The 19,227-nt window shown below is 35.5% G+C and overlaps 1 protein-coding gene across 4 annotated transcripts in view; it reads right to left on the reverse strand.

Annotated features, from left to right (window-relative positions):
- Window positions 1-2,203, reverse strand: part of LOC149792282 (cubilin-like) — a 273,994-nt gene extending 271,791 nt beyond the window's left edge. For 2 of the 4 annotated variants that reach the window (XM_089970837.1, XM_089970836.1), the window contains exon 1: window positions 1,391-2,201. In XM_089970837.1, coding sequence (XP_089826963.1) covers window positions 1,391-1,423 — 33 coding nt within the window. In that variant the 5' untranslated portion in view covers window positions 1,424-2,201. Of the gene's footprint in view, window positions 1-1,390 lie in introns of all 4 variants that reach the window. The other 2 variants (XM_089970838.1, XM_089970839.1) reach the window with 1 other exon arrangement.
- Window positions 2,204-19,227: the final 17,024 nt, after the last annotated feature.

A 19,227-nucleotide genomic window follows, 5' to 3' on the forward strand; every position in this document is an offset into this window, starting at 1 on the left:
TACTAACTGGAATAGACCTACCAATGATATAGATAATACGTTGACAACAACAAAAACAATGACAATGATGCAGATATCAAGGCGAATAAGCCAAACAATAATAGAAATAATAAATTGAAAAAATATGACTATAATGTAGAGAATAAAGCAAAATGACCTAACAATGATGTAGATAATAAGGCGAATAGACCTGACAATAATGTAGATAATAAGTGGAATAAACTTGACAATGACGTAAATAATAAGGGAAATTGGCCTGACGATAATGCTGATAATAAGAGAAACTGGTCTGATAATGATCTAGATAATAATTGTAATAACTGGAATATGTCGGACAGTAATCTGTATATTAAGGCAAATATATGTTCGATAATGGGACTCTCTCTCTCTCTCTCTCTCTCTCTCTCTCTCTCTCTCTCTCTCTCATGTGAATACGATCAGGAGTCATAACGATCGGGCATATACGAATAACCATACGTGCCTTCCTTCAGTGACTAATAGGTTGTTATGTACACGTTCAACATACTGCCTGTGAATCCTTTTAACAAGTTGAATATCCTCCTGTTCTTAATGTGATTAAACACTTAAGGCAAGGTGAAATTATTTCCAACTTTTGTTGACTTATTACCCTATACAAATATAACTTTTGATTTCAATATACGTTAAGGTCTCTGCATAGCTTTGTCTACATACATTGTACAGGGTTGCCATGTGTAGAACAAATGCCTGGCTATGTACGCTACAAACACAAACCTAAAATCATCGCCATGATTATTTATTTATCAGTAGAATAATCAACACAGTAGTAGGCAATATACTTGCCAACGACTACTCTCTCTCTCTCTCTCTCTCTCTCTCTCTCTCTCTCTCTCCAGCGATAGGGGAAAACTACGTTGTACACACATGCAGTTGGGAATCATTAAACATGTATAGCATGGCTGCATCTGTTGTGTATAAACTATGTCCAGCTAAACGTTTCTCAGATTCACGTTGAATCCACGTTCGCGCGCGAGCGTGTGTATGCGTGTGTGTGTGTGTGTGTGTGCGTGTGCGTGTGTGTGTGTGTGACACTGTGGAGAGAGAGAGAGAGGAAATCATTACTTACACGAAGATAAGATTATACCATTTTAGCTATGTACATAGACTTTAAGGCAATATCTAAGTGACCATTATTGTACAAATATACTGAATAATAATTATTCAAATTTTAAAGTTTAAAAAGTAATTGACACAAATACACAAAAATAGCTATATAGGAAAACAATTAGCTATATAAAAGGACAATTAAGCATACAAGAGGTCAATATAATTAAAACGGTAAATGTATGGACTATCTTTGCCGACCGTTTCAGTGTGATAATGATTCATTTAACACAAAAAGTAAACTTACCGATTTCCCATTCGGAGAATTTCCTAGAATCATGAAAAATATATCCAGATAACTTATTCTTTGATTTATTCACTGCAAGCATTGCTGAATATGTTCCTGGAAATAACTTTCGCTACACAATACACACCGAGAAACCATGGTTTTCAAACTATATCATTATTCCGCATATGCAAAAAGGTGATGGATATACACCAGAAGTCATCAAAATCCATACCGATTTAAATGTTGGATATTCCCTATCGCTGTCACATTCTCATTCCGTCTTTTCGTTCATTAAAGTTCCGTAACAATACTTGACTCTAAGTGCACTAATCTTTCTTTCCCGAGACTTGGCTTTTATCTCCACGATCTCTGATTGTTCTAACCCTGTCTTCTTCACCAGTGGCTAGCACGAGCGAGCCCTGTTGTTCACTGACTATAGAGTTGTAACCTAAATCAATATATTGATGCGTGAGTTTGGCGATCGTGGCTATACAGCAGCAGCTTGTGTGCCGCTTAAGACTCTCTCCTTGAATAAAAGTAGTCACCAAGTAAGACGAACTAAATGAAGTACAATTCTTATCCTACTCAAACTATAGCTTCGAAAAGTAGTTTTTGTATAAAAGATTTGGTTCACCAACTGCGCGCTTAGATTATATTCAACAGAACAATGGAAGTTCTACCATAGGTGCTTTTTTCGTGTCTGATTGAGAAATATTATTACTTAAGACAGTCATAGCCTCGCAAGCTTCAACATGGCAGCTGAGGAAAAGAGGAGATTAATTCTTTATCCATATTGTAAGAAGGCCAACCACCATTTTCCCTAAGCATTAAATCAAGGAATGCGCAAGACGAATGTATTTATAGACCATTTCATCTAGCAATAAGAACGCACACTTCTCGCTCCTCGTACAAGGCAAATACGCAAGGTACTAGGAAAGTTATTGTTGTATCGTATGTACCGTGTTACGAACGTTCTGCAAGGTCTGAACTGCTACATTATGCTGATTGTGAATGCACCGACAAGTCTGCTTTATACGGGGTAGGAGACCTTGATCTTTAATGCTGACTCTGATATACCCGCAAGTTAGTTCTGCAGACAGAAGTCAATACATATAGCGTGGAATTATCTGGTTGAATAGACACAGTGAATACAGATTTGCAAATCTTATCTATGTTTATTGCATTTAACTGGTGTTAAGCAAATACACTGATATGATCTTCATTATCTCGACTGTTTTTTTTTTTTTATCGTCGTCGGCTGCTGTGTATTAAACATTTCTCCGAAAGATATAGTAACTTTCAAAAAGAGCATGACTCTTGCTGATGATGTTTACGGCTAACAGCGATATGCTTAACGCACGCAAGAAATGTTACATTTAAAATGTTGTGAAATCTTTCCGTTTAGTACAAGTCATTAAATGATCCAAACCCATCTGTAAATTTTTAAGAATCTCTCTCTCTCTCTCTCTCTCAGTTTAAATGCATTATTATCCTGTACATAACATTTTCATTGTTGAACGTTACATTTTATTTATTAATAAGAAAAAGCAGTAAAAAAATTCATAGTGTATCATTACATTCCAAGTCTTTTACGAAAAACACAGTTTAGATATGTCTCTCCAAGGGATGCAACTCTTGGTTCTTGTACCAGCCTTAAACTTTACGCACATTTATAAACGTGTTTGGGGCCTTTGAATCGTCTTATCCTCATTATCTCAATTAGATTTCCCATTTTGACGGCTACCAACCTTTAGGTGGTATTTACGTATTCCTAAGGCAAAGCCTCTCTCTCTCTCTCTCTCTCTCTCTCTCGTATACTTTCTGTCTAGCGGATTTAAGTTTTTACCTACCTACTTATTTACTTGCTTATTTATTCTCATCCCCGTTTGGATAGTATCGCATGAAGAAGGTTTTGCAAGTGTACAACAGCATAATTGATTATGACAGTAACACAGGTCGGAATGTATTGGAACACAGTTTAATTGAGTGAACAATCTATATACTCTGTGTTTTAAATCATGTAATTTATCGTCTTACTAAATATCGTAAACTTTATTATTTATTGGAAACATCGAAATATTTATTTTATGGATGCAATAAAAACTGATCCTTTCTCAAGCACATTCTTGTATTTTATTAGGAATAATTGTCTACGTGTGGAAAATTCTAATTACACAGACGAAAGTATTATTTTAGGTGAAAGTATTTAATGAAGTATTTAATGACATATTTTGGTGGAATAGATTTTGGTGGGATAGATTTTGGTGGCATAGATTTTGGTGGGGTAGATTTTGGTGCGATAGGTTTTGGTGGGATAGATTTTGCTGGGATAAATTTTGGTGGGATAGGTTTTGGTGGGATAGGTTTAGGTGCCACATTATTGATCAATTCGGAGTACACGTTCACATGTACTTAGATTCATTGTCTGATATTGATTTTGTCAATAGTCTTCTGGGAATGATGTCCCAAGACTTGCTAACTCTTATTAGTTATATGATTACTGCTTGAGAATATTTGTATATGCTCATAACGGACATCCTTGTAGAAAATTATAAATAAATTTACAGTATTCCAATATTGACAACGCAATTTGTATTAAGATGGTCTTAGTATTTATGTCTTTAAGATTATCGATCACCATGAATGAGCTTTACCATGTCTTTAAACATGCGGTATAAACCGAGAACCGTTCTTTCGTTTGATGCCAACCACAAGGATGCCGTCAGCACCATTATGCTGCTAAATTCTTTGCGAAAAAATACAGCTCAGATAGTATGCCTGTGTATATATTTATTTAACTTTTAGCTGTGTCTTACATAAGTGCTCGTTTGAAAAGAAATTTATCAAACGAGTACAATCGTTTAAATTTCTTTCGATTACATTATACAGCTGTGTCTATATTTTGCTATCATTAGTGAGCAAAGGATTTCAACTGTTCGATGAATTTCATAGATTTCCTTTGAAATGGGCAGCAATGTAAGATTATGCTATCAGATGACGATAAAGGCCGATTTTATTTGGTCAGACCGCTGAGTAGTGAAGTGAAACGATCTTGAATTGCATTAGGATGCCTCGGTAGTTAAGATTCACTTTTGCAAAACTTTTTGACCTCATTTGTGATACACCTGTTACATATTTGAAAGGTATGATATGGGCTCATTTATGTGTAAATAATACGGCAATCATTTTATAATTTGTTTAGTGTACGTTATTTAATTTATAATACATTTTAGATATAAAAATTCATACTTAAGAAGATTTTAATCTTAAGGTGTAGCTCTGTTTAGTAGTTGCTGCTGTTGTTGTTATTCTTTTGACGTTGAACAGGAAAAAAGCTGTTTATAAAACAGCTTTAAAACGCAAGGAAGTCTGAATACGGAAATGGAAATTCTGACATTTTCGTGGGATTCCGAAATTTATTGTTATGCACGCTTTCATATAGTTTTGAAGGAAACTATACGTGTGTGTTTTCTAGAGCAATAATAATAATCAATACAGTCGAGCAATAATAATAATCAATACAGTCCCGCTGCAGTGTTTACATAACAATGGGTAAATGCCATGGAAATTATTTATATAAATCGAAATAAATTGTCACTGCAATCACTGAAAATCATTTATAAAACAATGAATAGATTCCCATGGAAATCACTGGAAAAGAAGCCACTTTGCTGTTATCTTTTTGCAATAAATTTCCGATGGCTCAGACGTTTGGTACTTGCGATGGATGTTAATGAGAAAGGGACTTTTCTTTTGATGAAGAATGTATCTGGAAATTTATTCTTGAGCTATTACATATACACTTTAATTTTGGTGTGCTTTCGTTGATATGCACGTTGGATTAAATTTGCATTAGAGATTGCAATAAAACTAGGGTATGTGCCATTTGTATTTATGTCTCCGTTTATTGTTTTGTTGGATTTTAGTGATTAGTTGTTTGACTGTGAGAAGACGCTGTTAGATATTTCACAGACCAGATAATCAGCCAATTTCTAGAAACTGACCTCATAATCTACAGTATGCACCATACTGTATGGTAGCATGGCTTAGTTTCGTACAATGAACCCTCCCTAACTTTTTCCAAAAAGGAATTCTCTGGGTATTTTTTTAAGGTATACGTTTTTATTAGTTTGATATGGGGTCAGAACATGATAAAATGTTTCCTTTTGGCATGAACCAAGCATTTCCCATCTTAATTGAAAGGTGTTGTATGGCTGTGCATTTCAGTGTGAGATATTCTTGACAGGGAATAATATTGGCCACTTCAAAACGTTATCGCGGTGTTATACGTCGAATACTTACAACATTAAAATCTTTCTTGCAATAATGTACAAGACAGCAATAGCTCATTCAAACAATATTGTTGTAATTCAATGCATTAATGATATTAGCAGATAAAACTAGCTATGAATACAGTCAAAGAGCGACTGTCACTTTTAATGAGTATTTTGGTATATGTCACTTTGATCAGTGAGCTGGTATATTTTTGTTTTAAAGAATGTGTTAGTATCTGTCTGTTTTAATCAGTGTATTTGTATCTTTCATTTATAATGAGTGTGTTGATATCTTTCATTTATAATGAGTGTGTTGATATCTGCCATTTATAATCGGTGTGTTGATATCTGTCATTTCTAATGAGTGTCTAGGTATATGTCTGTTTTGATAAGTGGGTTGATATCTGTCATTTATAATCAGTGTGTTGGTATTTGTCATTTATAATCAGTGTGTTGTTAGTTGTCATTTATAATCAGTGTGTGGGTATCTGTTCATTTATAATCAGTATGTTGGTATGTGTCATTTATAATCAGTGTCATGGTATGTGTCATTTATAGTCAGTTTCATTGTACCTGTCATTTGCAATCAGTGTGTTGTGTAATCAGTGTGTTGGTATCTGCCATTTAGAATCAGTGTACTGGTATCTGTCATTTATAATCAGTGTGCCAATCAGTGTGTTGTGTAATCAGTGTGTTGGTATCTGCCATTTAGAATCAGTGTACTGGTATCTGTCATTTATAATCAGTGTGCCAATCAGTGTGTTGTGTAATCAGTGTGTTGGTATCTGCCATTTAGAATTAGTGTACTGGTATCTGTCATTTATAATCAGTGTGCTGGTATCTATCTGTTTTCATAAGTTAGTTGATATCTTTTATTTATAATCAGTATGTTGATATATGTCATTTATAATCAGTGTGTTTGTATTTGTCATTTATAATCAGTGTGTTGATATCTGTCATTATGATCCGTGTTGGTATCGGTCTGTTTTCATAATGTGTTGATATCTGTCATTAATAAGCAGTGTGTAGGTGTCTGTCAATTATAATCACTTTGTTGGTATCTGTCATTTATAATCACTGTGTTGGTACGTGGCATTTATAATCAGTGTGTTCTTTTTTGTCATTTCTAACCAGTGCGATGGTATCTTATCATTTATAATAAGTGTGTTGGTATGTGGCATTTATAACCAGTGTGTTTGTATCTGTCATTTCGAACCTGTGTGTTGGTATCTGTCATTTATAATCAGTGTGTTGGTATGTTGCATTTATAATCGGTGTGTTTGTATCTGTCATTACTAACCAGTGTGTTGGTATCTGTCATTTATAATCAATGTGCTGGTATCTATCTGTTTTGATAAGTGTGTTGATATCTCTCATTCATGATTAGTGTGCTAGTATCTGTCTGTTTTAATAATTGTGTTAATATCTATCTTTTATAATCAGTGTGTTTGTATCTGTCATTTATAATCAGTGTGTTGGTATGTGGCATTTAGAATCAGTGTGTTTGTATCTGTCATTTCTAACCAGTGTGTTTGTATCTGTCATTTATAATAAGTGTCTAGGTATCTGTCTGTTTTTTATGTGATTTAATATCTGTCATTTATAATCAGTGTGTTTGAATCTGTCATTTATAATTGGTGTGTTGGTATCTGTTTGTTTTGATAAGTGTGTTGATATCTGTCCATTATGATCAGTGTGTTAGAATCTGTCATTTATAATCAGTGTTTTGGTATTTGTCATTCGTAATCAGTGTGTTTGGAATCTGTCATTTATAATTAATGTGCTGGTATCTGTTTGTTTTGATAAGTGTGTTGATATATGTCATTAATAAGCAGTGTGTATGTATGTGGCATTTATAATCAGTGTGTCTGTATCTCTCATTTCTAACCAGTGTGTTGGTATCTGTCATTTATAATCAATGTGCTGGTATCTGTATGTTTTCATAACTGTGTTGATATCTTTCATTTATAACCAGTTTGTTTGTATCTGTATGTTTTCATAAGTGTTGATATCTGTCATTTATAATCAGTGTGTTGGTATCTGTCATGTCTAATCAGTGCGTTAGTATCTATTATTTTTATTCCGTATGTTGGTATCTCTCTCTTTTAATTATTGTGTTTGCATCTGTCTGTTTTAATCTGTACGTTGGTATATGCCACTTTGAAGCAGTATGTTGGTATATGTCACTTTTAATCAGTACGTTGGTATATTGGTATATGTCACTTTTAATCAGTACGTTGGTATATGTCACTTTTAAGCAGTACGTTGGTATATGTCACTTTTAAGCAGTATGTTGGTATATGTCACTTTTAAGCAGTATGTTGGTATATGTCACTTTTAAGCAGTATGTTGGTACATGTCACTTTTAAGCAGTATGTTGGTATATGTCACGTTTAATCAGTACGTTGGTATATGTCACGTTTAATCAGTACGTTGGTATATGTCACTTTTAAGCAGTTCGTTGGTATATGTCATTTTAAGCAGTATGTTGGTATATGTCACTTTTAAGCAGTATGTTGGTACATGTCACTTTTAAGCAGTACGTTGGTATATTTCACTTTTAAGCAGTACATTGGTATATGTCACTTTTAAGCAGTACGTTGGTATATGTCACTTTTAAGCAGTATGTTCGTATATGTCACTTTTAAGCAGTACGTTGGTATATGTCACTTTCAATTTCTCGTGGCTTGCAAACAAAACTTGTATACCGTACATCAAGACTGGAGTTATTTAGATGTTTTCATTGACGTCCACTCTATATATTTTAGATGCACCGACTCGAAACAAATATATATGTCATTTACAATACAAAGCTACACATATTGGGGTTATGAAATGAATACCAGTAGGTGTACTTAGTAAATACAAAGCGGTGTACGTAATAAAAAAATGTATTCACGTAATTTTTCACGTCGCAAGAAAGAACTGATGTCATCGACGTATCCCCTACACTATATCAAGCTCTATTTTTCCCCACCTAAATTGAAGAAATGCTGAGTAGTATACAGTGTTTCACGAGAATTGAATGTTTACGTGTCAAAGTGATGTTTGCTGTCTTAAATCATAGTGACGTAACCTATTTGTTTGTGATGCGTCTATGTGATATCAAAGAGAATTTGTTTATATTCCATATGATAAAATTGACCAATCAGATTAGCGGAGAAAATGACAAAACATCTGACCTATCTATTATTGGTTCACCTAAGGTACAGACAGTAATACGGTCTAATAACTTGAACAGGCATTTGATTCCTCGTTACATATTGACTCCTCGGTAACTTTCAAAAGATGGACCTAATCCCTGCAGCAATTTTCAAAGAAATATTTATGGATGACAAGGAATATTGTACGATTTGTTTCCCTTGAGTGCCACGATGTGTATAAACTATGTTGTTTTCTATAAAAATGAAAAAGCTGAAACAGCAGATAAGCCTTTGTTATATATATTGCTCTAAGGAACTTCCCCAGGCCCTATATATATATATATATATATATATATATATATATATATATATATATATATATATATATATATATATCAACAACACTTGTATGCAGAGGTATGGTGTAACGCTATAAAATGGTTTATTTTTATTAATTAATGTATCGGACAGTATCTGTTCTATCCCGACCAGAGACTTTTCCATTTCTCTATTTACTATTTCGTTTCTTTCGTTTTTCTTTTAAATATAAATAAGTGGTGTGGTGTTAACAACGCTGTATAGACATTCATGTTGTACGTGAGTGTGTGTGGTGTTAGTATCACTATTTAGACATTGATGGATATATCATGCCGAGGAAGTGGAAGCTAAGTGTCTTTCCCAATGACACACCAAGATTGCATTCCCGGGCTCTGGCCGGGGAAGGTATCGTACTCGCGACCCTTAGATTACAAATCCGACGCTCAACCAATTGAGCGACCGTGTCTCCCATCCTTTACCCCAACTCCACCCAAGAAATTTAAATGGTGGGTGGCACTTGTACCATGTAAAAGTTAATTGAAAAAGATCATTTTAAACAATTTTATAAGGTCTTCACTCAAACTTAATTGGCACCGACAATTGTCGCATGGGACGTGTGCATCAATTTTAGGTCACAATGTCTTATCTGCTGTATCTGTTACAATATTATAAAACAATGGCTTTGCATGTTTTGGGGTATTATGCACATATATATTTCCATCGACATTAGACTAGAGCATGGATGATGATGAGAGAGAGAGAGAGAGAGAGAGAGAGAGAGAGAGAGAGAGACAGAGAGAGAGAGAGATCCTTTTGGAGCGTTTTTAAAAACGATGCAAGTGTTCAGTTGCTGGAATTTGGATGTCTGACACATTTTTTTGAAACTTTTTTATTTTGCAACTTGATTGTATATGTGTGCTGCATATGTACACATGTAAGTGTATTCTTCTCTGTACCGGACAACATTGTCAACCATAGTTGCTGCATTATTTCAGATTAAACGTTAAATGAATAGTCTGATTTCCAGCCGAAATCGCGTATAAATGAATAGACCGATTGCCAGCCTAAAATCGGGTATAAATGAATAGATTGATAGCCAGCCTTAAATCGGGTATAAATGAATAGACCGATTGCCAGCCTAAAATCGGCTATAAATTATATACATCCTCGAGTTTGCTAACTCCTTCAGTAAACCAGATGCTCAACAGCTCGGTGTCGTTTCTGAGGGTGTGTGTTTATAAATTATTTTCCTTATATGGATTTCTAATCACTGCACTAAAAAGCATTTTTTTGACATTTATTAGAGTTTGATTATTTCGTGTTTCATAATTGAATTGAATATTAATAAATTGGTATACCGGTATCGAATATTTGGTGTTATGTTTAGTTTTCAGGGGAAGGATGTTAGGATTTTCGTCCGTGTCTGTGCATACTTTTATTCTTCTTTTATCTCAAGATTTTTTTTGAACTAAAAAATTGATATAATAGGTTCATTTAATTCTGTATATCATAGACAGACTATTATTTCAATGTATTTCAGAGCCAGAATTTTTTTTTTTTTTTTTTTTTTTTTGATGATTTCTCCTTGGTTAAATAAAAGTAATGATGGGGGAGGGTGTTTACACACTGGAACATATACATTTATAATAATCTCTCATTCATTCTGGAAACCCATATCATATAACAAAACTCATCATCTTTCCAATGATTTTTCTCGTGTTACAAAATTTAACCAAAAATGAGGACCCCCCCCCCCCCGGAGAGTGGATGCATCTGTATCAGTATTTGTATAGAGATTTAAGAAACAGAAAGGAGGACATGTCCACGAAAAAGAGGACGCGTGACAATTAAAAAAAAACAAAACTGGTATCTTCAATCTGTAACAAAACTACTAAACAGAAAGCACATGTGCATCGCATGCCGAATGCCTTACAGCTAATATACTGCATGTCTGTCTGTCTGCCTCTCTCTCTCTCTCTCTCCTAAATATCGTATAAAAGTATCTAGTTCTGTGATTATTGATCAATATATGGAATTTTATCGAATTAGTAATAAAATAAAGTATCATGTAAGCCCACACACATACATAACACTGCTTTTCTCCATGATGTTCTGAACATACGATTTGGTTCTTAATTTTACATAGTATCAAGATACGGCTATTATTAAGATACAAAAGGTATGCACGCCTGTTGTCTGTTTATTTATGGTAAAGAAATTCATGCACAGGGGACATCAAATGGGAAATGATTTGATATTCAATTTATGAAACGAGATGAATAATTTTTAGCTTTTGCGAACCTTAACTGTATTGACATAGCACTATTAAAGTAGGCAAAGAAATTATCAGTTGTATCTTTTCGGCAGTCTGCTTCGTATGGGCATATTAGCCATATCGTCTGTAATCCACGGAAATAGGTTCCACAGGAGAGAACATGTGCTTTTTAAATGTCGCTTTTCTTTAAAAGCTATTCTGGATAAGAATGAAATCGAGGGGCCTCTTTTATCTAGATGATTTGTATAGGAGTCTGATTGGGGACAAAATTGGCCCTTATCAGACCCGGTCTTTTCCATAAAAGAAAACCCTAAACATTTTGTGGAATTTTGTAAAATCTTAAAAAGCAGGAAACAGTTATGGATGTAGCTTCTAATTCTACAGGCTATATAGACATTCAGACATGTTGCTAATTTCAGTGATGTAGATCATTTACCAGATTATTCCAGTGACCATTTAAACAGCATGCATATGAGTTCAACACTAATATCTAAATGCTGAGATCCAAGCGAGGCAGCTGTTAGTACCATTTTTGTAAGTCTTTGTTATGACTCGGCCGGGGATCGAACCCACGACCTCCCACATCCGAGACGGACGCTCTAACCACTAGGCCACCGTAGCGGTTGTATCTGTATGGAAAATCTCATTATATGTCCTTGAAGTCCGGTATTTTATTGATGGGTTAAAAAGGGCGATGTTATACCAATTTTTGTAATCAGTTGGTACAAAGTTAGTTGAAAATTATAATGTAAAGAATACTCGTAGATGAATATTTTTCACTTTCCTAAACTCTGTTATATATGATGAATGAAATGTACGTCTTGCTAACTTGTTCTAAACGAACCTATTTAGGAAGTTTTATTTACGTTATATTCTTAAAACATTATCGTTCGTCACAAGTCCATGCAGTTAGTACTAAATTTTCCTTAGCATTTAATTCCTTGTTTCTCATACCTCTTTTATACAAACCACAATCGTACTGTGTGACTGGAAATATTCTCTACTTATGTTCCTCATACTTATGTGACAGATATAAAATAATTCCTATAAATAGTCAAGGATCAGATTGGGGTGAAGCCATTTTGGAGTTGCCTCATGGGTTTTCTTGGTGCAAAATTAATTTTATTGCATATAAATGAAATTTTTTTTTAGAGTACTCAAAGTGTCTTTCATATGCTGATGAAGGAATTAAAAAAAACAACTCTATTGGCTAGATTAGCCATTGAGAGTTTCTACAGAGAGATATCGACAGAGTACAGTAGTAGTGTGAGAAATGGTAGTTGAAAGTGGATTTGAAGAAGTGTTGTTATGTTAAGTTTACGAACAAAGACTAAAAAGTTCACTTGAACTATTAAGGGCGGGAGTTGTACAAAATTAGATGAGTGTAGATCTGGCAAACACCCTAAGTAGTAATCTCCGCGATAATCCAATGTATCTAAAACAGCACAAATGTTAGGGTTTGTTTGAGCCACGTGCAAAAACTTCGTGTGTACACTTGAAAAGATTTGAAAATTTTAGTCCAAACTATAGAGAAAAGTTTGAAGTGTATGTTTTATATCAGGTTTGGATTTTGCTAGTAATGTTTATGAACAAATCTGCTGATATTTTATTTTACCACCGTTAGAGAGTACGTGAAAGATTTTTCACGATGTTGAAAGGGGGATCTTGGACACTAAACTATTTTTTCTTTTGGTTGAAGATGGTATGAACATCAGAAAACTACGGAAACTCGTTAGTGCCATATCCGGCAACGAATAACAAAATATATTGAAAGTATTCGCAATTAAATTACAAATAAATGCAATACTTTTGGGAATCACTGCAATAGTTTGCGAAGAATGCAATACATATTGGATATTTTTGCAAATAAACGCAATACTTTTGGAAATATTAACGATAAAACATTACACGACGAGACAGAAAAATGCTGTCTTTAGAGAGATAATTATATGCAGACAGGGATGGATTTTACGGCTTTTCTGAAGTTGTACTTTACCCTTTCATTAAATTATTCAGAGATTACTTGCGCTTTGGCAATCAATCACAGGATGTTTATCCATATGTGGACATTGAACAGAAGGCTGTCAGAATTGAGGTTACAGACAAAGAAGTATCAATCAAACAATTTCAGCGTAGCTTTTGACGTAACGGAGGAGATGGTGAATTTGGCTGTCAAGATGGTCATCGCTGCATTTAGAATTTCACCATCAAGGGCTGGTGCTTTGCTCTCTTTTGGAACCTTAGGAGTGTGAACTTAGAAGACTACGACGAAGGCATTATCTGGCATCTGGATATAAATGAGAAACTGGAACAGTATGGTTTGTGCATCAATGGCGGCATAGTTGGATTTGACGGAAAATCCTGTGGAAGAATGCAACGCGCTAAACAGTAATCCAGGCATTATCCCCGACATTACATTCATTCAATTGAACAACTCAGCGCATGCCCAAAAGCAGCGAGAGGCGACTATGAACCGAGAATAATCATATAGCCGAACTTTACAACTTTTTGTCTAATATACATTCTTTCATATTTGGACAAAGAAGGCTAGCCAGCGGGCAGAATCGTTGTCATTATTGCCACAGTTGCTAGTGGAGTGCTTTCAATTTTTTAATAGATTTGTAAAAAAAAATTTTATAGATACGGACTGTTTTGAAGAAGCTGCAATAGACACGAACCTTATATGGGTTGTTATCGCATTTATTTTGTTGGTAACATTCCTCTAAACAGAGCAAGTATAAAACCTTTTCTTCAAGAACGAAAACAAAGCACTTGCTGGACCCATATTATTATCCTGATGGCGATCCTCAAACTTAGAGCCTAACTTGTGGACATTTACTGTAAAAGATAGTATACAAGTTATGACATTGTTGCAAAAATAATTTGTTCAAAAGCAGCAACAATTATCACGCACGAATATTTGTAAAAGGAGAAATTTCATTAGAGTGGCAACTTTAGGAATGTTTAGCGTTCTCTCTCTCTCTCTCTCTCTCTCTCTCTCTCTCTCTCTCTCACACACACACACACACACACACACACACACACACAGACACACACACACGGCTTTGAAATATATACCATAAAACTTACAAGGATAAATCTCCATAAACCGCTAATCAAAGATCGTTGCCAAGTATATAGCATAATACAAACCAAAATGATACTTCTTTGTTTTACCTACATTTATAGCGTGTTTGTCTTTAACTTTCAACTGCATTTATTTTACTCTTTCAACTGTTTTTCTTGTTCTGATTAATATGCCCCAAGGTTAAGCCAATATAAATTCTCCCTACGGCAGTATATAAAGATCATGATATTTTCGAACGAGCGAATTTACTTAAACTAGCAAGTTTCCAGTGATTCTGCTCTTTATGCCTACAACAAATATACGAGAGAGATAGCTTATAAACCTTGTCCATTCGTCTGTATGTCCGTCCCATCGTGTTTTAAACTGAACTGATACCTTTACCGCTATGCGTCCTTTTCATTATTGTGCTAATATGTCTTCTATTACTACACCCTAATTAAACAATGGCCAATTGTTACTGTTTTCAAGTCTGCGACAAACTAAAGCTGTACTTTATTTGAGATTATTTGGATAGTATTTAAAAGTTTAAACAAACACTTTTCAGATTTTTGAACGAGTATAGAATGATGATTGTAACTAGCAAAATTGAATCTTTGTCCATTACAAAACTAAGCTGCTTATTTTGTACAAATGTCTTGGGACTACTTCATAACTGAGGCAGAATTTAGGTTTAATATAGGTATTATGGATCCAAGAGCATAAAGAACAAGGAATGTATAAATGTAGCAATATTCACTTAATGTTTAACAGTGATATAGAATCACAGCATGATAGTTCAGGCAAGGATGAGGGATGTATGATAACATCATGACAGAGCAGGCAAGGATGAGAGATGTAGGATCACATCATGACAGTGCAGGCAAACACACACGAGAGATGTAGGATCACATCATGACAGTGCAGGCAAGTGTAGGATCAAATCATGACAGTGTAGGCAAACACGAGAGATGTAGGATCGCACCATGACAGCGCAGGTAAGGATGAGAGATGTAGGATCACATCATGACAGTGCAGGTAAACGAGAGAGATGTAGTAGGATCACAGCATGACAGTGCAGGCAAGGATGAGATATATCTGATAACATTATGACAGAGCAGGCAAACATGAGAGATGTAGGATCAAATCATCATAGTGCAGGCAAGTACGAGATATATATGATAACATCATGATAGTGCAGGCAAGGACGAGAGATATAGGATAACATCATGACAGAGCAGGCAAACACGAGAGATGTAGGATCACAGCATGACAGTGCAGGCAAGGACGAGAGATATATGATAACATTATGACAGTGCAGGCAAACACGAGAAATGCAGGATCACAGCATGACAGTGCAGGCAAGGATGAGAGATGTAGGATCACAGCATGACAGTGCAGGCAAGGATGAGAGATGTAGGATCACAACATGACAGTGCAGGCAAGTATGAGAGATGTTGGATCACAGCATGACAGTGCATGCAAAGATGAGAGATGTAGGATCACATTATGATAGTGCAGGCAAACACGAGAAATGCAGGATCACATCATGACAGTGGAGGCAAGGATGAGAGATGTAGGATCACAGCATGACAGTGCAGGCAAGGACGAGAGATATATGTTAACATTATGACAATGCAGGCAAACACGAGAAATGCAGGATCACATCATGACAGTGCCGGCAAAGATGAGAGATGTAGGATAACATCATGACAGTGCAAGCAAGGATGAGAGATGTAGGATCACAGCATGACATAGCAGGCAAGAACGAGAGATGTATGATTACAGCATGACAGTGCAGGCAAGGACGAGAGATGTATGATTACAGCATGACAGTGCAGGCAAACAAGAGAAATAAAATGAAAACAATATGACAGTCTACCCTTATACATTGCTTGTTTAACAAGAGAGCAAGAGCTTGGAATACATGGCCCTAAATGCAAATACATAATATTTATTAACGCTACTAGGGTCACTGACAATGATGTTGATACATACTATTAAACAAAATGAAGGAAAGCAATCTCAAGGTAGTCAGAAGAAACGCTTCAAAGATTCCAACAAGTCATCCCTGAAATATTTCACCATTAACCCCGAGTCTTGGGAAGATCTCACACCGGATCGCAAAACTTGGCAGTGTCTTTCAAGCTGGAGCTACAATCTTTGAATGGATAATAATTGCAGAGGCAGTAAAGAAGAGCGAGCAATGAGCATCTCTGTAATGCAACACATCGGGTATCGATCTTCAAATGCAAGAAACATCTACTATCATATGTGTCGCAGACAGTTCAGAGAACAAATAGACTTGATCAACCACTTTTGTACACACAGAAAGCAACCACTTAGTAATGTCGTGGTCATTTTCCATTAGGTATAATGAACTAATCTCATGTGTACATTTGTACAAGTAAGTACACAAAGATTCTTCCACTATAACTAGCACATTGTTTTAGCATTTTTCATAGATATTATCTAACATTGTAATAAACTAGGGGAAGATATGACATCTAAATAAAAGACTGAACGGAAGATCATGTAAAGTCTTATCTTGACGGTAAGTGCCATGAACACAAAAAAAAAAGAATTACAACTTAAAAGTCTAGAAGCATCACTCAAGACAGTCTCTTTTCAAATAAAAATTTACATGAACTTTCTTTTCTAAATCATCTATGTGCCTTATTATCAAAAATATAAAAACAATTGGTTATATATATATATATATATATATATATATATATATATATATATATATATATATATATATATATATATATATATATATTATGAAAATGACTGATTTATTATATCGGCATACCAAAACATCGTAGTATTACTGTGTCCTTCTATTTATTCAATCAAACATCACGCGCTCATAGTAGTGAATGGGAACGATATGCGGACAATGGGACTTCTTTGTTAACTTTGTGTGTTTGTACCCTGGGAACAATGGAAATTTAACATAGGTAAATTTAACATGGGTGGGATTATACCGGGACAAGGTAAAGTTTAACATGGGGACATTTAACATGGGTGAGACTATAACGGAACAAGGGAAATTGAACATATGTTGGGACGTTTGAGGGACAAGGGAAATCAAATGTAGGTTGTTACTATTGAGAGACAAAGGGAAAATTATAGGGACTGTCAATAGGAATTGAACAGGGTGAAGTCACGGTACTGGACAGTGGGGAAACAATGGCAACAGTGCTGCAAGAGGTTGACGTCAATCAAGCGGATCAGTGTGGCAAGGGTAGACCTGAATACGCGTTTCTCAAGGACAAATAGAGACATATACATATAGACGTGGATAGAGACATGGTTAGAGACAGGGTTAGAGACATATACAGAGACAGGGACAAATATACGTGGTTAGAGACAAGGTTAGAGACAGGGTTAGAGATATGGCTAGAGACAGAGTTAGAGACATAGACATAGAGACGTGGTTAGAGACAGGGTTAGAGACAAGCACAGAGACATATACATATTACACAAACATAGATTTATGAACATAAATATATCACACAACAAATCGACTAAAATGTATAGGCAAGAGAGAATAGATATATTTGCGAGGTAATAGAGTGACCCTGAAAAGTTGACAAAGAGGGCATCACATGGATCTTCTTTTCTTCCTCAAGCTTCATCTGAACTCTGGACCGTCGATTAAGACTCGCTTCAGACAGCCTTGTCTCTACACACAGCGCCGTCTTTGTGATATGGGTAATTGCCCATGATGATCTGACGTACATGGGATAGTCCGGGTCGAACAGCATTGACGATAGGAAGGTAGATGATTCTAAGTTAGTCTACATCTTGTGACGAGAATAGGTGACTTGAGTGAAGTGAACCGACGTTATTTATAGTGGAAGAGCGGATCGAAACGGTTTGAGTTATTTCACCAATTCTTACACGCTTTACAAAATTCAGTCACATTACAGAGTTTGTCTTAAGTTTCGAAGAGAGCTGCTTATGACTTCACATTCCCAATATAGGTCCGCTAGTGTCTGCGCTCATTGAATCAATGCGACAGAGTTAGAACATGACGGAAACTATAAAGACCGTGAATTTATGTGCACCAGCTGTGGAGACGAGGAGCGTTGGTATGACAGCGGCTACTAAAACAACCACAATCCTACTTTCAGAAGAGAATGAATGTAATTGGGATTTAGCGGATTTTCTCTCTTCACAAAAATTTGTTCCGGTACCAGTACCTTCTCCCCTGTCTCCTTTCTTACCGTGCATCGAGGATTTTAAACAGAGGCGGAAAGAATACTTGGAGAAACAAGAAACAGAACAAGCTTTTCTCATTGAACAGCAACAGCGAGTAGAAGAAGAGGCAAGAAGAAAACGACAGGATCTAGGAGAGAAGGAGAACGATGAAAGTCAAACGGTGCGGTACTCTTAGACATTTTGGCAGAGTTAAGGAGTCTGAAATAAATGTATCAGACATCTTTAATACGACCCAAGAGAAAAAGCCCTTCCCGAGCAAAACACTCCAATCCCGTTAACACTCCCACTAAGTCTAAGATACAAACCCTAGTGATTTCTGTCAAATCATCGACAGCAACAGGTCTAGAAGTAGGCCTTGGCCGAGGCAAAGTGATAAGGCAGTTAAAGATCATTACATCCCTTTCCTGAGTTTGTTGTTTTGAAAAGCAAACAAAAAACACACACACAAAAAAACAAAAAAAGAAAAAAAAAACAAACACCCAAGGTCCTTTTCAGGCATTCATAATAAGTCATCGACAAGATTTAACATGTTCAGTAGTCCAATAACAAGT

This window comes from Sinohyriopsis cumingii, chromosome 9 (assembly GCF_028554795.1).
Source record: "Sinohyriopsis cumingii isolate HCF-2022 chromosome 9, ASM2855479v2, whole genome shotgun sequence".
NCBI lineage: Eukaryota > Metazoa > Mollusca > Bivalvia > Unionida > Unionidae > Sinohyriopsis > Sinohyriopsis cumingii.